This window comes from Vombatus ursinus, unplaced genomic scaffold (assembly GCF_900497805.2).
Source record: "Vombatus ursinus unplaced genomic scaffold, bare-nosed wombat genome assembly UNPS02014785.1, whole genome shotgun sequence".
Taxonomy (NCBI): domain Eukaryota; kingdom Metazoa; phylum Chordata; class Mammalia; order Diprotodontia; family Vombatidae; genus Vombatus; species Vombatus ursinus.
Window position 1 is genome coordinate 8938706 of NW_020954563.1, and position 25915 is coordinate 8964620.

Genomic DNA, 25915 nt, shown 5'->3' on the forward strand with positions numbered 1-25915 from the left:
GAGATACAAAAATTAGTTGGAGGACTTTCTATATCTTTTTTTTTTTTTGCAAGGCAATTGGGGTTAAATGACTTGCCCAGGGTCACACAGCTAGTGAGTATCATGTGTCTGAGATCGGACCTAAACTCAGGTCCTCCTGACTCCAGGGCTGGTGCTCTATCCACTGTGCCACCTAGCTGCCCTGACTTTCCATATCTTTAAGACAGCCCAGCCATGCTGGTCTTGGTCATACACTTATCACCCAAAAGAGTGGAAGTCCCCTGGTCAGCATTCTTGTGGTTAGGCAAGTGAATTTGATAACAGGCCAGTGAACAGTGAACTTAAAGCTTGTCATGTAAAGTCTGTGGCCTATTATAAGAAAGAATATGTTTTATCTAATTATCCCTAAATATATGTAAAATATGTATTAATGTATTTCTATACAAATATTACTAGATGAGTATATCACTAATAATTGCTAAGAATCATTACCCCTGGCATCACACTGAACTGATTAGTAATGACTGGAATAAAATAGGGGTCTGATAAATCATTCCTCACACTTCAAGCTCACCAGGTCCAACTCTTGCTCTACAGCTGTGAAAACTAAGGTTCAGAGAAGGTGACTTGTCCCAAACCATAGAGTTAGTAGCAGTGCTGGGGAAAGAACCCATGATTCCCAATTCCAAGGTCCAGACTTGCTGCTACACCCTAAGAATAGCTAACCAGTTCTTTGAATAAGCCTGCATTTTCAAATGATAGGGTCTCCACAGCTGCAGAATTTAGTCTTCTCAGCCTCCCACCTCCTTGGACCTTTCCATACATATTCTGATACATCTTAACCTGTATGTTGTTTAGTTCTTATACAGTTTCTCCCTAACAACAACCCTGTAAGGCAAGTGCAGACTTAACTAACCTTGTTTTTTTCAGTTAAGGAAACCAAGACATAGAATGGTCAAGAGACTTTTCTAAGGTCACCTAAAAAAGTGAATGACAGAATTTGAAACCAGGGCTCCTTCCAGAAACCAGCCTGACTGCTCCTCTTCCAAGGTCATAAGTAGACTCAAGGGGAAGCTACATATCCAGGGGTCAAAGTGGCCTCCAACCTGACCTGAGAGGAAGCTCCTGGCCTTAGCCCTGGTCAGCCTTCAGATCTGCAAGGTAGGGGCCCAGGAAAAAAGGTGGGAGAGGAGAACAGCAGAGTCAGGCTGGTCTGGGGGTTAGAAAGGCATGAAGGTCAAAGCCACAGCTGGGCTCCCAGTTCAAGTATGCAAGTACAAAAGGCAGCCTTAAATGCACAGGTGGTGTTGCATAGAATTTGCATCCTAAGCCACTGATATAAATTAAAATAACCTAGATGGATAGGGCAGGTGGCCTGGGAGAAAGACAGGAAGCAGCTTTAAAGGATCATTGTAAGTTCATCCAAGATGACCAAGAGCAACTCTCTCACCCCATCCCCCTGGATGAAAGTCAGGCACCAACATGACAGACACATGAAGACACTTCACATAGGCACATACAAACTACTTGCATATACTCCAAGTATTATGGACTCTCACAATGTCAGAGCTGCAATGGACTTTAGAGACACCTCATTTTTATAGCTGGGGAAACTGAACACCTGAGGAGGAAGAGACTTGGGCAGGGCCACACAACAAATTAATATGCAAAGTTCAATTCAAAATCTCCAAGCAGTCTGTGAGTGGAAGTCCTAATGTCCAGAGCTCAGATCCCTTTGGGTCTCACCTTGAAAATTGTGCCCTAAAGCCTAACTCACTGCTAGCCCTTGCTTCCCCCCAAAAAGAAAACTTGGCCCACTTGATTCCATTCTGACTTTAATGAATATGTGGTCAAGACTGGACTTGTTTCTATCACAGGGACAGATTTAGTGATGACTCACCAACGACGTGCTCTCCAATCACTGTCCTTCCCATTCATTCAGACTGGGCATTTCTCCACACGGTCTGTGCTCACATCCGAACACAGTAACTATCCTGACAGCCAGACTATTGATTCATCCCTTTTCTGGTTCGTCGGACAATTTCCCTATTGCCCATAATGACCAAACATAATAGCACCTGGTTGTGAGATAGGCTGATGCCAGCATCCCTGCTTTCTGCTTCGTGGGGACCTCCTGTCTTGGCCTTTCTGGGGACCCTCAGTTTAAATAGAAAAATGGAGTTGGTTTCAAGCAGCGTCGCTTATTCTCACATCGCACTCCTGCTCTGGAACCAACAATTGTTCCCTACTGCCCGAGACATCAAAGATTGGTATTGAAAGCCCTCCACAGTCTGGTTCCTAGACAGCTTACTCCTCTAACATACCCCAGGGCCTCCGTTTGACTGATGCTTAAAGGGATTCAGTGGCAGAATCTATGTTTTCCCATCAAGGAAGAAACTTGGCATTGTTATATACTTTTTGATATAAATCATTAAGGTCATTAAGTCCAGGGGTCTAGATTTACCCACACCAGGTTAGAGACTTGGGACTTAATCCACAGTAGTACCTGCCGTGGTTATTTTTGAGTCCCTTGAAGAATCAGCCTGTGGCAAAGTCTGTATTTCATATGCTCTGGGAGCATCCCTGCTTCACAGGAGCTCATGAAAATAAAACAATGAAGGGGTTAGACAAGGCAGTTGGGCACAGCACATCTCTTGAGGAGCTAAAAGACTAGACCTAGGCTCGGGTCCTGGCACTATCTCAGAATAGCCGTGTGTCCTTGGAAAAAACAATTAACCTCTGGTACTTATTTATAAAACGTAGAAGTACTTTTCCTGCCTCAATGGGGATGTTGAGAGATAAATTAAATGAGATGATTATATTCTCCACCCAAAAGACATAAGAGAAGAGGAAAAACAAATCAATGTGTAGCCAAATTAAAAACTGAAAAGACACAATCTGTAACAAAATTAATTTCATCCTTCATCATTTCAAGGCGCTTTGCAATGTGGGCCTTTTAAAACCTAACAATGTTGTGCTAATGCAGCAACTTCCAACCTCTGGCTCCCTCCAGAACTAAGTGGACAGAAAGCCCAGAAGGGAGGTTGCATCATGCTCCTGATTAGGCCTGCTAAGGAGAACAGAGTAGATAAATGAACACAACCATTTGGCACCACTGACTATGGAGATGATCTACAAGGCAAAGCCTGCCCCACTGGGAGCCTGATAATGAAATAAGCCTCTTAAAGCCCCACAGTGACAACACACCATGACTGGGCAAATCTTTCAAGATGTCTCTATGGGACTATACAATGAAAGTTATTTTTCAAAGCTTAAGACAGCTGTCATCAACCTCACACATATGGATTTTGGTCCATAGTGGTGGGAATTACAACTCTTGCCTCTCCAGTAGAATGCGCTGGGGCACACAACCAAAGTTGCCCCCACGCCAAGTCTGTATTCAGTAACTGTTCATTGGCAATGTACTCTGCAGTGGCCAGATTGTACCTGGAACTGTGTTCAGTTCTGATACCAGATTTTAGGAGGAACATCATCAAGCTGTATCACATGCAAAGGAAGGCTACCAGGAAGTTTAAAGAACCAGGGATCTTTTGCTGTGGCTGCTAAAGCTACAGTAACACCATATCCATGGCATCTGCTACCCCATGGCCATGGGCCTCAAAAAGGGCCCCAAAGTCACCACGAATGCTTTGAAGCCTCAAAACTGCCACTGGGGGTGCTTGACCAAACTCAAAGTTTGTGAGAGACGTGATTTGGGATGTGTGTGTGTTTGAAACTTGTGAAAGGCCATGTTATTGTTAAGAATCTCCAAGGATAAGAGAACTCAAATTCATTAAAAAAAAAAAAAAGGTGGGATTTCCAAGAGGGAGAGAAAGGAGTTCAGCAAAACATCCTGCCTGCCATGAGGAAGGCTGCTGTCAAGGATTAACCTCAACCCTGCCTCTCTTTTCCAACTACCCAATGACGACTTGACAAATAAAACTGAATAATCTTAAAAAAGAATTGGAGATGTTTTGTCCAGTGGGAAAAGCCATTAGTCTAGATAAGAAGGGTATTGCCATCACAGAATACTTCAGAGTGCAGTCCACAGTCCAAGAAACCAACTCCACGCTACGTTAAAGAACCCTGGCTTTGAAGTCAGAGGATGCAAGTTCAAATTTCAGCTCTGCTACTTTTTACCTGTGTTACTTGAGACAAGTCATTTGCCCTCTGGACCTCAGTTTCCCTACCTATAAAATGAAGGACATGGATTCAATTACCACTAAAATCTCTTTCAGCTCCAAACCTTATGATGTTCAACTATCAAAGACTTACAGAATCCTACCTTTGGGAGATACCAGAGAGGTCATATCATTCATTCAACAGGTTGTTTGATGGATGAATCTCCTCTATACATAAAGTCCTTGACCTTCTGAGGTCCCTTCCAATTCTGAGCAGCTGTGATTCATTTTACCCGTGGCCCACTAAGTATATGCCAAAAATAATAATGGTAATTGTTACAATTCACATTACCTTCAGCCCACTAAGCAGTTTTTATAACGAAGTACAGCAGCTCTCACTACCAGCTTGACACAATATTATTTCCAATTTTCCAAAGCGTTAGAAAGTGGTACAAACAGAAGGACCTTGGTTTAATAACTAGAATCAGGAAATACTTAAAGGTGAATTTGGTCCTGCGTAAGGTTTGGCAGATAGGGCATTGAGACTCTTGGGAAACTTCCAGTCACCTTTCTCCCTTGGATGGGGCCCTCTAGGCTGTCACTGAATAACTATTCCCTATTTTTGACTATTCCATCTAGCACCCAACATAGAAGCAAGCACATAGCAGGAGAGGGGACAAGCCTGCAAATTGGATTTATGAAGTTGAAGAACTAGAAGAGTTCAATGGAAAGTAGGTATTCAAAAACAAGATGAGTTAGTCCAAAGACAGGATCTCTCAAAGGGCTGAAAGCAGATATAGCCTGAAGCAAAAGCTTCTGAGAATCTCTGGGTGCTTAGGAGAGGGTCTTCAACCTATCCTTTCAGCCCAGAGCCACCATTCCCCACGGCAGGCAATCCTAACCATCCCTCTTCCCTTTAAAGCCTACACTACCTGACGTGACTTGTTTTCAGTGCATCCACTGCATCTACTCTGCATTTCCTCCCCATCACGCTGCAGGGGCTAGAATCTGACCAAAATCTGGTGGACTACCGAGTACACAGCAGACTGCTGAGCTACAGGAACATTAAATAATATTTACAACAGGAGGATGCAGGGAAACTCGTTGCTCATGGGTAAGGGAGATCAGTTGCAGGGGAGCCATTCTGCTGGTTGAGTGCTATGAAATTTGCTTGAACAAGGCTTGGGAACAGTCATCGTTTGTCACAAGGCAGCTGAAAGGGTCAGAAAAGCAGTCCTTCTGTTGATTGTGCTAAAAATATAAACAAATCAGCTTTACAAATACATCCTCAGGACGTTAGGTTTGTGAATTTGTCTTTTCAAGGCATTCTCTTCTCACCAGCTTCACTCCTGTAATAATCTGGTTTCTCAATACTAAGGGAAAAAATTAAATGCCTGTAAGTTAAAATATTATTGAGAAATGCAGGCAGGGAATATAGTTCTATTGGATGTATTTCTAACTTAGCTCCTGATTTATGTGCTCTTTGCCATCCATAAAATGGAGTTAGAATAGATGATCTCTAAGGTTACAGGCAGTTTTAAAAACTTCATGTCATTTATCTGTTCTCTGTCTCAGTTTTCCCACAGGTAAAGTGAAGGAAAGGAAATTTTGGCTGCCACCCTGCTCCTTATCCTTAGGGCCGAATGGGGCCAGGAATTAGCTGGGGTAAGGGACTCCCTTTAAGTGCTGAAAAAATGGAAATGGCAAACCTGACAATGCCCTAGTCTGGAGCACCAACATTACCTATGTAGAGACTCACACGCAACAATTTTATTCTCAAGGAAAAGATTTAATACATCCAACCTTCTTATAAAGCAATCTCCAAGGAAACAAGTGGAACTAAAAATCCTACCTAGTCAGGATTCTCATTCAAAAGCTGAAGCACCAGAATGTGTGTTAGAGAAAGTGGCAGCGGGGGTTTGCTCTGTTGTACAACATGACAAGGTGAGCAGTTCAGGGCAGTCTCCCTTCAAATACAACATTTTGCCTACAGGTTACTGGCATAACCTTTCAGCTCCATTCCAGGTGGATGCTTCAATTAATCAGAAAAACTGACAGTTACAGGGAAGAAATGGGGGGAAGAGGCCAGGGGAAAGGGCACTAAGGCCTAGGGAAGTTAGGTAAAATTGTAAACTATTCAGAGGTCCCAACATGGGCCACAAAGCTTCCATAACATATGGAAACAACCACTGGGGGAGGAGGAGGTTTGCTTTCTTCTTGCTGTTGAATTACAGCAATACCAAAAACCATCGTGGGAAGCCTTCTTTTACCAAGCAGTTCTAGAGAAGCTCATCAGTTCATGTGGCGGGATTCCTATTCCAGAAGGATCAGAAAAGGGTGTCATGGCTGCAGCAGGCTATGCAGGTGGTATGGCCTCTCATAGTAACTGTCCTGGGCCCAGTGGAGTTAGATGATCTGACCCCAGAACTAGTGGAATGTAATTTAAGCAGAGATTGAAAACTACTCTAGTCCTCAGGCACTGCTGAACTGTCTTCCATACCTCGAATACATCTGGATTTCCTTTGGAGACATCTTGTTTCAGAACATCAAACAACAATATTAAAATTTAGCAGGCACAGTAATCTTCTCACCTGTCACTACTACACTCCTCTCCTTCCACCGACTTTGAAAGACATCTAGGGAAAATAATAATATCAAATACTAACAAAGATAGAGTTTGTAGTTTCTGATTAAAAAAAAAAAAAAAAACAACAACCTATCCCAAGGCAGTCTCCTTCCCAAGGAAAATTTGGTGGCTCTCTCTCCCAGTTCAATTTTCCTTTAGAAGGAATTAAGTTGTCACTCAGGCAGCTTCTTTGAAGATCTTACATAAGAGTTAGTTTTGGTGAAATTCAATCAGACCAGTAAAGTACCAGGCTGGTGTAGCAGGAGGTGAGAAGGGGCCACAGCAGAAGCCCCAGGGACCCAGGTTAGTAGACATAGACACCCTATTCCAAACCCATGAAATGGGACCAGAGACAATGGAACTCTAGCTCCCCATCACAGTTCAAAAGGACATCCAGCAGAAAGGAGCTTCAAATTCAAGATGACTGGCCTCTTGGAAAGAAGAGAATCATTTGCTTATGGTCTCAGAGCTAGCCTGTCATTTCCAAGTTAACATCTTCTGGAAGCTCCACCACTACTGGGGCACAGTCATCTGGCTCTGCCTCAAAGTCCCATTTGAATTTCTTAGTCAGATGGGCCTTGAACTTCTCTGCCTTCCGCCTCAGTGTCTCATCAACAGTGGTGCTGCAAATGTAGGAAAAGAAAACCTGAAGGGAATAAAAGAAAAAAAAAGTCATTCCTTAGAAATGAGATCAAGCAGAAATGGGGATGTGGAAATTTCCCTGCTGGGCTGATCTCTTCCTATAACTGGTGGATCAGCTGCTACTGGCTGTTGTCCAGGACACCTACTGTATTCTACCCAATGAGAGAGAAGAGGAGAAGGAGAAACAGGAACATAATTTGGTTAGAAAATAAATGTCCAAGATAGAGCTACCTCACCCCAAGGTCAGGTCTCACCTATGTGCTATGTGGTGGCATATCCAACTTATAGATGCCTTGCCACTAAAGGGACACATCTTTGGAGGAGAAGCAGGTAGCAAAGGCCTGAAGGTACCCCCCCCCCCCCCACAATCAGTGGTGCAGTTCTAAGGAGGCAGATTTTGGATCAATATAAGGAAGAATTCCCTAACAGTGGAACAACTACCCCATGAGAGTGAATGAAGACTCACAGAAGCAGGAATATCTCACTTGGGGATGTTACAGAGGGAATTCATGCTTTAGGGGTAAGGCTTAAATTAGATAAATTCTAAGGTCCCTTCCAACTGGAAAATTATAAACTTCCTTTGCCAATTATCAGTGGAGCTAGAGCGATGACCTTTCTTTTTCCACTTTATTTCATCTTGCATAGTTTTTCTGTTTTTTTTTTTTAGGGGATGAGGAAAAAACATATTATGATCTTTCCCAGCCCCCTTCCAATCAACTGTCCTAGATACTAGGTAAAGCAGTATAGGTCTGAACAAACATCTCCCTTCCTCCACCCCTAGTCAACAAATCCTCTTTATATCCCATTCCTAAGTCCCTTTCTCCCACACCATCAAGCACAACAACAGAACCAAAGGGAAGGGTCACTGGTCTTTGCTTTGAATGATTTCATTCTGAGGAAGCTAGATCAAAGGTTACAGACAGAGGGGGAGAAACCTGAAGAACTAAAGGTAAGAGCATAAAGCGCAACCAAAACAAATGCAAGATCGATAATGAGTGTAGCTCCCAGAGCTGGAGGGCAGTAGGGAGAGAGCAGACATCTAATGGAATCGAGTGCCACACTCAAGCGTCTCCTTTTACAAGCAGCTCGGTTTACAGGGGCCTTATCCACTTCCAGCTCACCTCAGGTTCCTTCTAAGCTGCCAGTGTGACACTAGTTTCCTCTCCAGGTTCCTGGTCTCACACAGCAAATGAACACTCATTGGCAATGCTAGAGACACTGAGACACTAACAGTTCCAAGGACAGCAGGGGTGGGCAAAATGCAGCCTGGGGAGGGGTGGGGGGAGCCTTGAACTACCCTACAAGTATAATCATCGGCCTGAATCTAGTAGCAACTAGTAATAAGGGGGATGGAACAAAGTGGCTCCCCATACACCTGCCCCAAGGTAACATTAACTAGAGGCTAGGAGAAAATACAAGCCAACACATCCTTCTGTTCTAATGCCAATAATCCCAGATATTTAAAAATCATGTCGTCTTCCCTTTTCTCATTTGATCCTCAAGACAAATCCTTAAGGCCCAGCAAGAGAGGAATTACCATATTCATTTAACAGATGAGGAAACTGAAGCTCAGAGTAGTTGGTTAAGCAATTTATCCAAGGCCGTGACACAACCAGTTAAGTGATAGAACTGAAACGAGTAAGTTTCACTTAAGCTACTAAAGGAAAAAATATGAAACTTCTATAAACTTTTTATAAATTTTGAAGATAACATGCTGAAAAACCATAATGTTTCCTTCTTTTTGACAGGAGGCAATAGAAACTGGGAAATATAAATATGTGCAACATTTTCAAATATCTTTTGCAGATCTAAAATCACTTTTTTAGCTTAGAAATATAAATATATACTCTGTATAATCTGATTTGTTATAAAAGTTTGGCATATTTAGGGATGTGAACAAAGAAGGAGGGTCCTTGAAGAACACAGTGGTTGAAGCAAAGAACTTTCTATCAGAACTTGATTTCCTCTATATAGGAACTTCCACCACTAACAGATCAAAGCATAATTTATAGCCTTAAGACAGTTGCCTGAGGCTAAAAGGCTAAATGACTTTTGGGCCAGTTCACAAATCTTGAGTCAGAGATGGGACTGAAACTCAGGCATTCCTAGTCCAAACCCAGCACTCTCCACTGTGCCATAACGTTCTCTTTGGCCACTGTCCCACACAAATCTCCATACTCATAGTCCCCCAATCCTGCAAATAAGGGGTGAGGAAAATGGCTTCTCACATTTCTTGTTTGGGGCCAAGCTTGGTCATAACCAGAGCATTCAGCTTCAACTGCTTCCTGTTGCTGCGCTTTCAATTTACATTGTTGTAGTCACTGGACATAACTGTCTTTCCTGGTTCTGCTTACTTCATTTCACATCAATTCACATGAATCCTTCCATGCTTCCCTGAATTAATCACATTCACTGCTTCTTACAGCACAGTAATATCTATTACATTCACGTACCATAATTCGTTATTCCCCAAGTGACAGATATCTACTTTGTTTCCAGTTCTTTGTTACTATAAAGAGTTTTGCTATAAATATTTTTGGCGTATGTGGTTTTTGTTGATGTTGTTGGTACTGACCTCCACGGAGCATAAACCTATCAGTGGGATCTTTGAGTCAAAGGACGTGGACATTTTAGTCACTTTCTTTACATAATTTCAAGTTGTTTTCCAAAAATGGTTGGACTCTTGCACAGTAACACAATACATTAGGGTAGTAGTCTTTCTACAACCACTCTGACAATGACTATTCCAATCTTTTGTCATTATTGTACCCAATACAAATCTTAAGTCCAATGTCTGGTTATTTAGGCACAAGCAAAACAGGGGGTGTAGAGTGTTAAAAATGATTTTGCCAGAAGGTTACTGTTCCTGCTGTTTGCAGAGAAAGATTTGTTTGCTACAACTTTCATAACAAGTCGAACTTAAACTGCTACATTTCATTTCAAATCTTTAGATTCCTTCGAAGCTCAATTCAAATGGTGCCTCCTCCGAGAGGCCTTTCCTGACTCCCACACCCCCACACCCAGTCATTGATGTTCTCACCACTGACTTTTCATCATTTTGTATGTACTTACATGTATACATATTGTCTTGTCTGAGAATATAAGTTCCTCGGGGTAGAAACTTTTTCATTTTTGTCTTTATATCCCTAGCACCTATCACAGTGTTTGTACACAGCAGGCCCCTAATAAATGCTTGCTGCTTGACTGAACAATAGGAAAGGCAAGTGACTAAGGCAATAAAAAGCAATTCTTTAGCTGACTGGAACTTTTGATTAAGCTTCATTCTCCCCAGATAACCAGGATTTGATCGTCAACAGCTCCTACCTAAATTCCACAATGAAGCTGCATGCTAGATGCTGGATTTAGGGCATTAAATGTGAGTCTAGCATGCCAAGAGGTGACAACTGCCAGACAAGATTAAATCTGATAAGTATTTGAATTCAATTTAAATTCTGATTTTAATCCTAAAACATGAAGACTCATCTTAATAACGTTTTAGTGTATTTTTATGATATGACATAACCCTGAAAGGGTCTTAGCATTTTTTCTACCATTCTGATAAAGATGAACATATTTAAAACAACAATTTATTCTGTATTTTCCTCACATTAATTTTGTAACTATGTCTGAAAACTGAATGAATCACTGAATTTGGAGTTTGGCCTACAGAGGTTACCTAGTCTAATCTTCCTCTAAGCAGGAATCTCCTCCACAACATCCCTAGTGGTTGTCCATAAGAATGTAAATGTCTTGAGGTCTAGGGCTGGTCCCTTTTTTGTCTTAGATCCCTACCAATATCTAGCACAATGCCTTGAACATAATAGACAATTAATAAATGCTTGCTGAATAGGTCACTTTCTACTGGAAAGCCTCCAGTGAAGGGGCACTCATACCCTCAGGAAGCAGCTCATTCCATTGTTGGCTAGTATCAAGTGTTAAGAAATTTCTCCTTTGCCCTGGAGTAAATCTGACTTTCTACAACTACTACCAATTGTTGCTAGGTCTGCTCTATGAGTCTAAGCAGAACAAACCTAATTCCTCTTCTCTATGACATCACTTCATATTCTTGAAGATATAGATCACATTTTTCTCTTCTCCTATCTACTCTTCTTCTCATCCTGCCCCTCCCCCAAAGTCTTCTTTTTTCTAGGTTAAACATCATCAGCTACTTAAGCTGTTCCTTGGATGGCACTTTTCAAGTTCCTTCATCATCCCTGGTCTCCATCCTCTGGATAGTTTTCACCTTGTCAATGTTCTTCCTAAAACAAAGTGCCCAAAAGAAAATACTCCAAATATAATACAACCAGGGAAGAGTACAAGAAGTTTTAAATTCTTTTGGATACTAGCACAGGTGCCACCTAGCTTTTTTGGCTGTCACGTCACACTTAACTCATACTGAGTATGTAGTTTACCAAAGCTCTAAGATCTTTTGTTTTTGTCTTTTTTCTTTTTGGTGGGAAAACAAATTTATTCAGTAAGAACTATTCAGAAAAGCAGAAAGCAATTTGGTAGAACACAGGCTTAGACTAGCATATAACAATGAATTCCAAAGGGATAAACAATCTAAATACAGACAATTACACTACAAAAAAAAGTTTTAAGGAAGAATGGTAAGCTACAGCTTTGACAAATGTGGATGGGGGAGACTTCCCTAAGGTCTTTTATTTTTTTTATTTTATTTTTCTCCTTGCTTTTTTTGGGGGTGAGGCAATTGGGGTTAAGTGACTTGCCCGGGGTCACACAGCTAGTAAGCATCAAGCCCTCCTGACTCCAGGGCTGGTGCTCTATCCACTGCACCACCCAGCCGCCCCGCTAAGGTCTTTTAAAAACTCTCAGCTAGGTGGTCTCTTCCCATTCTCTCTGGGGCAGTGTGGCATAGTGGAAAAAGTGTTAGCTTGGAGGTAGGTATGAACTGAGTTTAAGCCTGCTTTCTGGCACTTGCTGGCTTTGTGACTACTGGCAAGTCATTTAACCTCGCTGAGACCCAGTTTCCTGACCTTTAAGTAAGGTACCATTGAGGAGTAAGGTACCATTGGGTGTGCTATAACCCCTCAAAGTTGGTGTCAGTATCTAATGAGATTGTGTAGTAACATATATATTGTTATTAACTTTCTGTACCTGATTTTTAAAACTCAAATGTAGACCTTTATATTATCCCTACTAAGTTTCTTCTCTTTATATTAAGTGAATTGTTCCAGAATCAATCCAGTTCAGCAAACAAATTGTTAAGTGTAGACCTTTCTGGATTCCAATTTTGCTACTCAGTTTATCACCTAACTCTCCCTACTTCAGGTCATCCATAAATTCGATAAACATACTATCTGTGCTTTCACTGAAGTCATTGATAAAAATGTTGAACAGAAGAGAGCTGTGGTCAGGCATGTGTAAGATGTAGATGGCCTATATAAAAAGGTACAGAGGTAGGAGGATAAACTGCTGAGTTTAGAGAACAGCAAGTAAATCATTCTGGGTAGAATGCTGAGTGCATAAAAGAGAATCATGTGAACTAAGTCTAGAAAAGTAGGCAAAAGCTAGGGTCTAAATGTCAAGCTGAGAAATCTGTATTTGTCTTAAAGACAATAGGGAGCCAAATAAAGATTCTTGAGGAGGCGAATCAGAGGATGAGATTTTAGGGAAAGTATTTTGGCAGTCAGGTGGAGTATGTTAGAAGAGCCTGAAATCAGAGAGGCCAGTAAGGAGACCATTGAGACAATGTAGGCATAAGGTGATGAAGGCTTAGGTACTGGTCACGTGAGGTAGAGGAGATGAATATAAAAGATATTGTGAAAGTAGGAGGGACAAGATTTGGCAAATGACAATATGAGGAGAGGAAAAGGTTAAGAGTCAAGAATGACTCCCAGGTTATACAGATGATCAACTAGAAAGATGGTGGGTGCCCTCAACAGAAACAGGAAAGTTTGGAGAGGGAAGATATTAAGTTTCATTTCAGGATGGTGAACTGGAAATGCCTACGAGACTTCTAAGCAGAAATGTCCATCAAATAGTAAGAGATTGGGAATTAGAGCTCAGAAGAGACATTAGGGTTGGCTATATAGATTTTTGGAAGTCATCTGAAGAAAAAATATAATCAAGCTCATGGAAACTGAGTTTCAGTTCACCAATGGAGAAGATATACCAAGTGTAAACAACCATTTGTTCAATTCAACAAATTTTTAATGAGTACCTACTATATGCAAAGGGCAGGTAAGGTGGTTCAGTGGATAGAGTTCTAGGCCTGGAGTCAGGAAGTCCTGAGTGTGTGACCTTGGGCAAGTCACTTAACCCTGTTTACCTCAGTTTCCTAATCTGTAAAATGAGTTGGAGAAGTAAATAGCAGTATCTTTGCCAAGAAAACCATGGGTCATGAAGAGTTAGGCACAACTGAAATGACTGAATAACAACAAACCATATGCAAGCCCCCATGCTAGAGCCACTGAATCATAAGGCCAGGAAATATTTAACTTTTTTCCAAGACTATATTAATATATGTTATTTTTTCATTTAAAAATATGATTTTTCTATAAACAGTAAAAAATGAAAAAAGGGGGGAGGAAGGAGTCATTTATTGTTTTCCAAATAAATATACCAAATTTCCTCAGTTAAAAGTCAAAGGAAGAAAATTTTCCAACCATCAGCTTTATAAACCCCACCTGGGAATATAAAAATTCAGCTGGGCTCTTTCTGCTTCATAAATCATTGCTGGCAAAAAAGATCCTGCATTAGAACTCAGCTGTCTATTGTGCTGACAACGCCCTAGAGAGCCAATGACAGGCTGGCTTTAGTATGGTTAAACTAACTCTAATGTTTTTTATTGTATTTAGGGATGGGGAGGAGGTCTCAAGGAGACTGAAGTGAAAACTACCTCCAGGATGCTCTGGCATCTATAAGGATGCTCATTTGAAGTTCAAGGAGGCCTCTTCATGGGGGCCAGCAACCTTAAAAGAAATCTTTTCCCATATAGCTGCATTTTCTTTTTCTTCTTGGGGACTTTTTTCACCCTTGTTTAAGTGATATTTACCCAAGCAATTATAAGGATCTCTATGGCTCTTTCTGGCTTAGCCTCTTAACTAGTTACGCCTCCTCCAGTCTTTCGCTTTGTAGTCATCCTTGCACATGCTGCTACAATAACCTTCCTAATGCTCATCTTTGGTCATTTTATTTCCCTGCTCAAAATCTTTCAACAGCTCCCCGCTGCCTAGCGAATAAAGTCCAAATTCTTGGCCAAGAATTCAAGGTCCTGTACAAACTGGCTCTGATTTACCTTTTCAGGCTTATTTTAACACTTGTTTTCACATGAACTAAAATCTAGCCAAACAGGCCTACTCAAATGTTCTCCAAACATATCGTGAACTCTACCACCTCTGTACCTTCACATATACAGTTCCCTACACCTAGAATGCCCCCTTTCCATTCCTATTTTAATTTCTGATAGCTAAAATCCTAGCCATCCTTCCAGGCTTAGCTTAAATGTAACCTCTACCATACAGCTTCCTTTATCTATCCCCCACCTCAAACACTCTTAGCACTTTCTACCTCTCATGCACCTCTATATTCTACTTACTATTATTCCTAGTCATTTATGTCTTATTTTTCTTTTTCCTAACAGATTATGAACAACTTGAGGGCAGGGACTTTATATTATTAATATTTGTATCTAGCAACCAGTCAAGTATTTATAAAACCCCTACTACATGCCAAGCACTATTCAAGGCACTGGGGATACAATATAAAAGTCAAACAGTTATTTCCTTCAAGGAGTTTACATTTAACTTGTGGGATACAACATGTTCACAGAGAAGTAAAGGATAGACATGAAATAAATATAAAGGGATGGGGGAGGGGAGTAACAACTGTAGGAATCAGGAAAGACTTCATAAAGAAGTTGGCACTAAAGTCAAGCCTTGAAGGAAGACAGGGTTCCAAGAGATGGAAATGAGGATGGAGAGCATTCTAAATATATGAGGAAGGGGGAAAGAAGCATGGAGGCAGGAGATGGAATGTCATGTATAGGGAACAACAGTTATTAAGCTATTTAGCTGAAACATAGGTTGTATGAGGGGGATCTTTGCACACAGTAGGATTCAATATATATTTGTTGAAGAGTGATGTCATGGTCATTCTAAAAGCTCCCCCAAATTGGTTAAATCAGGTTCAGTTCATGAATGAACATGACTCATTTCCACCTTCTAGCTATAGTATAAAATACTGCGATGTCCTGCAAAAGTCAGTTAATGCCATCATCCTACAGCTTTCCTGGGGATAAAATAGTCTCTATTCACAACAGTGAGTGGGTTTAGGTACAGCTAGAGAAGGCTGTCACTATCACCAACTAATACACATTTATCGATCTTACCAGCTGCCCAGCTGTTATAGAGAATAAAGCAGTAGCACTATGAGTGGAATAGCATTTTTCAACAAACATTAACTAAGCACCAACAAAATATAGACTATTCGAGGCACTGGGGATTTCTAAAGCACCTTTACACACAGGAAGAAGTAGCTCAATGGGGAAAAGATAATGGAAACCAACAGCTTACAGGTCTGAGTGGCTTCTAGACCTGAAGAAATAACTGAACCACATAATGGCAGAAACTGGTCACAAGCACATTAAGGAGACTGATCTATTTGAAAAGGGAAGGAGCATCACAAGATGAAAACTATACATCGTTTGAAGCATCTCTCCTAATTATAGCTCATAATGAAAATTTAATTGCTAAGTTAAAAGGAAATTCCTTTTTTTCTAGATGAGAACCACAGCAGAAGCTGGCATTTTGATTGAAAAGGAAATCAAAGTTACTTTAATGTTCAAATGAAATTTAAAGAGCTACAGACATTTCACTGGGAATAATCTTCAAAACTCAAGCCTGAAGTATAAGGCTAAAGCAAAATTACTGTGTCAGGCCAAATACCTCAAACATGGTGGTGGTGGTGGTAGGGGTGATTCTGAGGTTTGGGAAACTATCCCAGTCCTTGAGAAATAGAAATAAATAAAAAAATTTTTGTCCCCCTAGCAGAATGCCTGGAAATAGAAAGTACCTATTCAAATCATAGGGTTGTAACAGCTATTTTGGAAGACTTTATTTAAAAGAGTCCCTTTCTTTTCTCACCTAACCACAGAAAGGTGTCTATTAAACATCTATTCTGTCATAGTTGCTGGCCCACCTGGAAGGATAGCTTACCTGCAAGGTGCTGGTTAAGAAGTTGTCCTGAGAGATGATGTCCACAAAGAAGTCAGCAGGGATCTCAGCAAGCTGATGATACAAGATGGAAATGAGGCGGCTGTAGAGGGCGCTGTACTTTCCAATGGCTTCTTCTGCCCTGCACAGGAGGTTCAGCAGCTGCTTCCAATGTTCAAACGCATCATACACATGCCCAATCAGGAAGCAAATAAAGGCAAACTGCAGCTCAGCTGATGAGTCCCAGAGAAAGGAAATACAAATCTCAGGAGAAAGTCTGATAGCTAATACCTAATGTAAGAGCTCTACAATAGTGAAATTATTCAAGATACAAAAATCACACAGTGCCAGAGGTGGAAAGAACCTTAGTCCACTCCTTTTGTTTTATGGAGTAGGAAACCAAGGACTGGAGAGGCAAAGCAGCTTGTGCAAGGTGTCCCAACCAGTCACCGACAGAGCCAGGTCTAGAACCTGGGTCTTCTGACCTCCACTTGGTACAACTCTACCTTGTCTTCCCTCATGAAGACCAACTATGGCCTTGGATACTGAGAAAGAGATAAGATGATCCATAGTAGAGGACACCCTACTTACTCTCAAAAATAGTTCCAGATAGTCCCTTCAATCAGAGCCAGGAAAGCGATGCTTATCGTCCCTATAGCTCCATCCCAGTTTTTCACTAGTCTCCTAAAGCATCTTTCACATTGAATAGATGACCTTGACTGATTACAACTATCAATTTTTAGGTCCCCCAACTGGGAGAACTTGGGGGAGATGGATGAAATCACAAGTAGGCAAGGGAGTACTAAGGAAGACAGCATTGCATAGTCAAAAGATCACTAGACTGAAGATTAGAAGATCTCAGTTCGAGTATTGGTTGTGCCATTTATTTGCCACAAGGGTCATTTTTCTCATCTGTAAAATGAAGGAATTGAACTAGGCAGTGTCTAAGAGCCCTTCCAGTTGGCATTCTAGATTCTAAGGCATTTGTGTTCACAAGGGGAAGCTTAAAGGTCTCCCCCTATGTGACTTGCTGTCCACTGGAGGCTTTGTGCTTTTCGTGGAGCACACAGAATGACTTTCCACTAAATATTTACATGCCAAAAAGAATAGAAGTTTCTGACATTAAAAATGTGTGTTTATGCAAAGTACAATAAGCAAAAATGAGAAAACAACATATACACACACAATGCCTACAATAATGGAAATGGAAATAATAGAAACCAAAAAACCACCGCTGTTCTATGTAATTATAATCACCAAACTTGGCCCCTGAGAAGAAACAAATATATCTTCCTTCTTTCTTGGCAGAGATTGGAGACTATGGGTGTGGAATACTGCATATACTGTCAGATTCAGTTATTGTGTTGGTTAGTTTTGCTGAACTGATTTTTTGCCTTTCACATTTATTCTCTGTTAAACGAAATGGCTCACCAAGTAGGAGAGGAAGGAGGTATAAATTTGGAAATGAAGGTGATGTAAAAACAAATAATATCAACACATTTTAACTATATATGCATTTATAAAAAGTTGTCCCTTCTTGCAACTTCAGCAACTGTCTACCTTATTTACTTACTTACTCCCTAGTTTCAGCTCTAACTCCAAAAGAAAAATTTATGTATTTATATCTATATAAATATTATAAGTATACCAATACCAATAGCATTGGTCTTAACACAAAATGCTTCAAACAGCTACTAACCACGTTTCTCTCCCAATAAGGATCAAGAAGCCTTCCAGAGTCAACATCCCTTTTCTCATGCTCGACCCCCTCTCCCATTGGTGAGCTCCTTCCAGGGTCTTCATTTTGGGGAAGGGTTCAGGCTGACCAAGCTGTGCTTCAGACTCTCTGGCCTGCCACCATCCCTCTTGTCCCCCTCTGCTCCATTTTCAGTTCTCTTTTTATGTGTTGTCTTCCCCCATTAGAATGTAAGCTCCTTGAAAGCAGGTACTTGAATTTGTATCCCCAGCTCTTAGCACAGTGTCTGACACCTTGTTAGCACTTAACAAATGCTTGTTGCCTGCTTGCTGTTACTGAGCAGGTTTGTCCCAGTACCACATAAGAAATTCTGACCACTATTTCTGGTCCCTTCTTATATCTCGTGGAGACCTGCTAGTCCATTTGCATGTGCCTGCTGACATTATGCCTTTTAATCACCATTTACCCTTGCCACAGATTTGGAAGAACCTTCATAAATTCTCTTCCTTCAAAAGAGAAGTTGTGGGGTAAGCAGGGTGGGGGGGAAATGAAACATGAGCAATCTGACTGTGGCAAGCAGGGGCTGAGCAGAAGGCAATGCTCCTGAACACTGCAGCTCAGCCCCAACTTAACAATTCCGAGAAATGGAGTCTGAAGTGCAGGGCTCTAAAGGGAAATTATCCTAACTTAATTTCTAAGTTCTCACAATTCTTAGGGGCAATGCATGTATATGATCTGCGACTCACAGAACTCAGAATTTTTGGAGCTGAATGGTATATTAGAAATCATCTAATTTTACACCGTCATTCACAGATGGGAACATTAATGCCCAGAGTAGACTTGCCTGAGATCACATAATGGACAGGTGGCAGAACTGACACCAGTGCTCAAGTACCCTGACCTACAATCCAGTGCTTTATACACTATAATTACATTGGGACTGGCCAGATGTTGAAGACACAGGGAAGCATTTCAGGAACTGCAGGAAAGTCAGAGGGGAATGAAAGAGAGCTATAGAATGTGCTAGGGGATACAAAGCAACAGAATAAACTATTCCTCAAAGAGAGCCACAGGAGGCCAATAGGGGAAATGATGATGAACCATCAGGGTGAGCAGATGTGTTAAATGCTGCAAATCCACCAGCTACCTTTGTAATACACAAACAGTAGCTGAGACCCACTGTTAAACTGATGGTGTTTAGCAACTGAACTTGAGTGTCCCTTGGTTATTCTGTTGGTGACTGGTAATGCTATCTCGGCTTCACAGGAGGACTGTAAAAATTTATTACAGCTTGAGAAGTACTTTGTAAAGCTTTATGTAGGTAAAAAAATCCTGCTGTAATCAACTTTATACTTGCAACATTCCACATGAACAAACTCCATAAACCTGAGAGAACTAGTTCTTGGTTCACTGACTATACAACTAGACCAGCACTCAAGAGAACCTGACACATCCTGTGACAAGACTCAAAGTCTTTAATGCAAAATTTTCCTCTTCTAAGCAAGTTAAGGGAATAAAATTGCAAAAGGAATTGATAGTTTAAGAGAAATGTCCCTTCATTTCATCTCCACCTCTGGACATCCTGTGGTCATCCTAGGCCCAGCTCAAATGCTAGTTCCTCTGTGAACCCTTCCCTAAGTTCTTTGGCCAGTGGCATGGCATGTAGAGTTCTAAGGGCCTTTATAAGTCACATACTCCAATCCCTTCATTTAGAAACCTGATCTCATGGTTTTTTGGACTTCTTTGTATTCCACTGTATTATATTTATCTCTATACTTTTAACTATAGTTCTATATTGAGCTCCTTACAAGAAGACATTGTGTCTTACTTATCTTTTTATTTCCTACTGCACTCTGTACCTAGTATATGCTTAACATTTGTTAAATGTTGAAGAGGAAAGCTGAATAGTATTGTTGGATAAGCTCTAGACTAGGAGACAGGAGAATGAGTTCAAATATAACCTTAGACAAGTACCTTCTTCTCTCTGGGCCATATCAAGCCATCTGCAACATACGGAAGAAGATGGACTACATCTGTTTTAGGTCTATCTGTCCTAGGTCTGACCATCTACGATTCCTTAAGAGGAGCTATAAAAGTATTGGGATCTCACAATGCCACTTCATATAAGCTATCAGGCCTCAAGGACGACCTTAAAAATTATGCTTCATTTTACAAAGGACGCAACTAAAACGCCAGGATGGTGAAATGACTGGTCCAAGAGTAGTGAACAGTAAAGCCTGGCCTCTTAATTCTAATGACTCCAAATTCAGTGCTCTTCTCATGACACCACCTTGACTTTCAGCCGTCCCTCTTACCTTCGGGGCAAAAGTGAACCAGTCATACGTACCCAGGACATCCTGGGGATTGGTGGAGTACTGACTGTTAATCACAGTCTCCAGGGCGTAGCTCAGGTCCATGCTATGCTTGGTAATCTCTGCCGGGCTGGCGCCGTCGGGGTAGGTCTGCTTGGGCAACGTGGTGAAACGGATCTCGGTGCCGGCTTTCTGCTTCATCTGGGGCAGGCGGGCCAGGCCCTCCTGGTAGCTCTTGCATTCGGCGGCGCAGGACGGCGGGCCGCGCTCGGCGCGGTCCTTGGTGTAGGTCAGGGGCAGCACGGGCAGCACCTCGGAGAAGGCGCAGATCTGCCCGTTCTCGGGCTGCAGGCGCTGCACGACCTCCTCGCTCAGGCAGCTGCTCAGGGAGACCCACTTCTTCAGCAGGTCGTAGGGGTAGGGCCCCAGGAAGCGATCCAGCTCCTGCAGGTTGGCCCGGACGGCCTCCAGCTGCTCCTCGGGCGGCGGGCTCAAGTCCAGCTCCTCGCGGGCCGCGTCCCAGCGCAGCAGGCGCAGCCCCCGCGGCCGCAGGCTCACGAAGAAGCCCGTGCGCGGGCCTGTCTCGCGGGTCCCGGCGGGGCTGCGGCCCGCCGCGCTGTAGTGCACCAAGTGGACGCCCGGAGGGATCATCTTGACGCCGCGGAAGCGGGGGCCCACTTGCCACGAGCTGCAGTCGACGCCGAACTCGGTGCCCTCGGGCACGTCCAGGGCCACCACCGTGGCGCCCTCGAAGAAGAGGCTCCGGGCCAGCTCCGGATCCATCGCGGACGCCCAGCCGCTTTTCGAGGCCCTCCTGACCCGAGGCCGGGCCGCGGGGGCCCTGGAGGACTGAGGACCGGGGGCCGAGACGCCCCGAGGGATCGTTTCCAAACGCCGGCTGACAGCCGCTCCTTAGTGGCCGCTACCGCCGCGCGCCGGAAGTGCGGCCGCTTCCTCCGGGGATGGGGACGCGGGTGCAAGGGGGAAATGCTCCCTCCCCACCCGGAGACGGCGAGAGACGGGTTCCTACATCCTCAAGTTCCGCCTTCAACCACTTGTAGGACTATTACACCCCGCCTATTCCTCTACCTGCTAGTGCGTCTGGCGCTCTAGAACTCGGAGTCCTGAGATGAAAGCACCTCGCACAGTGCTGGAACATAGTAAGCGCTTAATAGATGCTTATTGACTGACAAATGTTTATTGAAAGGAAGGGAAGAGAGTGACTTAGCTATTCTGATCAATACAATGATCTGACAATTCCGAAGGATTTATGATGAAAAATGCTATCCACCTCCAGAGAGAAAAACTGATGGAGTTTGAGTGCAGATTGAAACATAATTTTTTCACTTTCTTTATTTTTCTTGCCTTTTTTTTTCATTGCAATATGGCTAATATGAAAATGCTTTGCATGATTTCACATTTATATTATATATATTATATATTTCACATGTATTTATATTATCACATTTCTTGTCTTCTCATGGGGAGGGGGCGCTGAAGAGTGAAAGAATTCAAAACTCAAATTTTTAAAAAGTGAATGTTATAAATAAATAAATAAATTATTTATTTATTTAAAAAATAAAAAAGAAAAGGAGGAAGGAAGGAAAGGAAGAGAGAGCCCTTTACTTAGGGATTTGCTCCAGGTTCTGCTCCACCCAGGCAGCCAATCACCAAATCTCAGAATCCCAGATGCTCAGAGCTGGAAGAGACCTGGAAAATCATCAAGTGCTACCAGCATCTGAGCAGCAATCCCTTCTACAATGTCGACAACCAATGGATCTCTTTCTTCCACTTATGGACCTCTAATGACAGGGAGCCCACTCCCTCACAAGGCATCTCAATCCACTTTTAGAAAACTTTGATTTTTTGGAAGATTACTCTTTAGGTGGATCTACAATCTACCTTTCTAAATCCCACCAACTGCTCCTAGGTTTGCTTTTTTTAGGACCAAGAAGAACAAGGTTAATCTCTCTTCCGGAAGGACCCCCCTTGCTTCCATAGGCCTGGATCTTCCCCTTCCCCAATCCAGGCACCTGAGGGGCCTCCACCCATCTGGAAGAGGTGCCTTGTACTAGCATTCTTAACTGGCCCCTTGGGTTGATTTAACCTAATTGGTACTCACCCTGTCCCCCAGAGAGAATATTTCTACCATCTACTCGTTTTCTTCCATACTTGGATGATCTCATTCATATGGGAATTTCTGAGGATACAGATCACCACCCATATACACCCTATCATTTTCTGTGACTCCTGTCCACATCCTTCCATAAATCCTCCACAGGGTCTCCATTGGACCACTCAATGTGCTGAGATGACGGAACGGAATGGAATAAGTATTTTTAAAGTACCTGCTGTGTGCCAGGCACTGTGCTAAGCATTTTACAAATATCTCATTTAATCCTCACAACAACTCTGTGAGGTGGGTGGGGGAAGGGTCTTTCTGTAGTTCTCTTAACCTTGCATGTATGCCAGCAAGAGGACTATCTATGGGTTATACCACACTCCTTCAATATAACCTGCCCACCTTCTTTTTCAGTAGACCATAATATATCTATCTGATGGCATCCTTTTTTCTGTTTCTCTTGTTTGGTTAATTATTAATTACACACACACACACACACACACACACACACACACACAAAGCATTTTGCAAACCATCAAGCATTCTATAAATGTCAGCAATTATTATGAGTGTGTCACAGCTTACTCATGCTGATCATATGCCTCTCCGTAGCCTGTCCTCTAATCCCCAAAAGCAACTGATTGCTGGGGTGTGTTACATTAAAATAATTAGCATTAGTGACTCTTTTGCTTTTATCCACTTTTTTGTGAAGTTATGTTTCAACTCCACGTAATCACCTGATTTAGGAGGTTTCACACCTGACTTAAAGCATGTCACAAGAATACTCCTCTTCCTTTCATCTCAGTGTCTCCCAACTCTCTCTAGCCCCCCCCCCTTCCACCAAGGAGAAACCAGATATCTGAATCCCTATAATCCTGTGTTTTTCCTGTTGTGTTTTTTTTTTTTTATTCCCTCTAAATTATATATTATCTGTGAGAAACCAAGCTTCTGGGTCCTTAGCTACTGAGAGTCTTGGACCCAGTTTGTTTTGCAACCACATATACTGCCAATATATCGTTGCCTGGAGGCAATTACTCAGTTCCTTTATTCCACCCATAACAGATGGGAGCGGGGAATGAGGTGGGAAAAGGAGGAAAGGTTGCATTTCCATCCAACAGCCTTTCTCTAGTCTTGCCATTAAGTTATTGTGTAGCCCATGGACAGACTTGATGGGGCTTAAAAGTAATCTCACCATAGTTCCATTGCAGTGCTTTGCAGTTTTGCTAACTGGAACTCCTGGGGTGATCAACAGGGACTCATGGGTAAGATAAGAATGAAAATTACTCTTTTGACCATAACACAAATTAGAATTTCACCGAAAGTTTAAAATATAACTGAGGAGTTAAGTTCAAAAGACCAATTTAAATGCCCAAGTGCATCTGAAATCACAAAAGAGGTTCCCCTGCCACTGGGAAAGAAGTTGTACAGGAGCTAAAAACCAGCAGAGAGCAGCATTGCAGAGAAAACGAATAAGACGATCCCAGCTCAGCAGAGAATCAGGAACGCTGTATTGGGGAGCAAGCAGCAACATGAGACATAGGAGTTCCCTTCATATTTCACTGAATAAAATGAGGCTATTCCAGCACTCCCCCTTTTCTCTTCTTCATCTCATATCAATCAGATACCTTTCCCTGATTACCTCCTCCTTCAGTCTGGCCTTGGTTAAAGAGGTGGCCCTCCTCCGAAGGCAACCTTCCATATGTGCCCTTGATACTGTTCCCTCCCATCTTCTCTAGTAGATTGCTTCCACTTTCACCCCTACTTTTTCTCTTACACTGAATCTCTTTGTATCTATTGACTCCTTCACTGCTACTTACAAACATGTCCAAGTCTCTGTCCTTAAAAAAAGTTTACCTTATTCTACCATCCCCACTAATTATAGTCCTATATCTCTTCTCTTGTCTTCTCAAATCAAACTCCTTGAGAAAGCTACCTACTCTCCACTTCCTGTCTTCTTATCCTCTTTTAAACCTTCTGTAATCTGGCTTCTAACCTCTAGTCACTCAATACCATTCTAGTCTCTAATATCAGTCTAAACTCTAATCTTTCAGCCATTCTGATTATTCAATGGAAACAGCATTCTCTAAAGTTACCAATTATCTCAGTGGCCTATAATTGCAACGTCTAATGGCCTTTTCTCAATCCTGATTCTCCTAAATCCCACTGCAGGATTTAACACTGTTGACCACCTCCTCCTGGAAACTCAAAGATGTGTGGATTTTGTGACGCTCTTCTCTTCTAGTTCTCTTGCTTGACTGCTTCTTCTCATTCTCCTTTACTAATGCTTCATCTATGCCATGCCCACTAACCATGGGTGTCCTCCAGGACTTTGCCCTGGACTATCTTCTCTTTTCACTTTATATTGTTTCACTTGGTGATCTCATCATTTCCTATAGGTTCAATTATTTCTATAGTCCAAAATCTATATGTCTATATATCTTTCTAAATCTATGTAGTCTTTCTTGGTCATTTAGTCTTTGAACAAACATTTTTTAAGTGCTTAGTATGTGTCAGTCACTGAGCATAGGCACAGGTACAAAGAAAGACCAAAACCAAAAACAAAACACAACCAAAAAAAAAAAAAACCAACAAAACACAGTCCCTTCCTTCGAGGATTTCACATTCTAACTACTTTTTGGATATCTTTAACTAGGTGTTACATAGGCATTTCAAACTTAACATGTCCCCACATCCCAGCCTTTCCCTCAACTACACTTCTATTGCCATTGAGGGCCCCCCTATCTTCCTACTCTGCCAGGCTCATAACCTTGGTGACATTCTCTAGTGTTTTTGTTTTGTTTTGTTTTTTTGTTTTTTGCTTTTTAGTGAGGCAATCGGGGTTAAGTGACTTGCCCAGAGTCACACAGCTAGTAAGTGTCATGTGTCTGAGGACGGATTTGAACTCAGGTCCTCCTGACTCCAAGGCCAGAGCTCTATCTACTGTACCAGGTGTCATTCTCAATATTTGCTCACCCTACATATCCATATCTTTCTATCTCTATCTTTACAGCATCATTCATATACATCCCCTTCTCTCACTCACACAGCCACCATTCTAATTCAGTTGCTTATTACCTCTCACCTGGACCATTGCAATAACCTTCAGGTTCATCTCTCCCTACATTCAGCTACTAGAGTGATTTTTCTAAAGTGTGGGTCTAAGCATGTCACTCCTTTTCTTAGTAAACTCCAGTGGTACCCTATTACCTCCGGGATCAAATATAAAGAGTTCTGGTATTCA

The 25915-nt window shown here is 42.1% G+C and overlaps 1 protein-coding gene across 1 annotated transcript; it reads right to left on the minus strand.

Annotated features, from left to right (window-relative positions):
- Nucleotides 1–5848: 5848 nt before the first annotated feature.
- AAR2 (AAR2 splicing factor homolog) lies at nucleotides 5849–21390 on the minus strand. The gene is made up of 3 exons (XM_027867254.1): nucleotides 20588–21390; nucleotides 16548–16777; nucleotides 5849–7372 (listed from the first exon to the last, which is right to left on the minus strand). The coding sequence occupies exons 1-3, from the start codon at nucleotides 21333–21335 to the stop codon at nucleotides 7196–7198; spliced, it is 1155 nt and encodes a 384-aa protein (XP_027723055.1). The 5' UTR covers nucleotides 21336–21390; the 3' UTR covers nucleotides 5849–7195.
- Between the last annotated feature and the right edge of the window lie 4525 nt (nucleotides 21391–25915).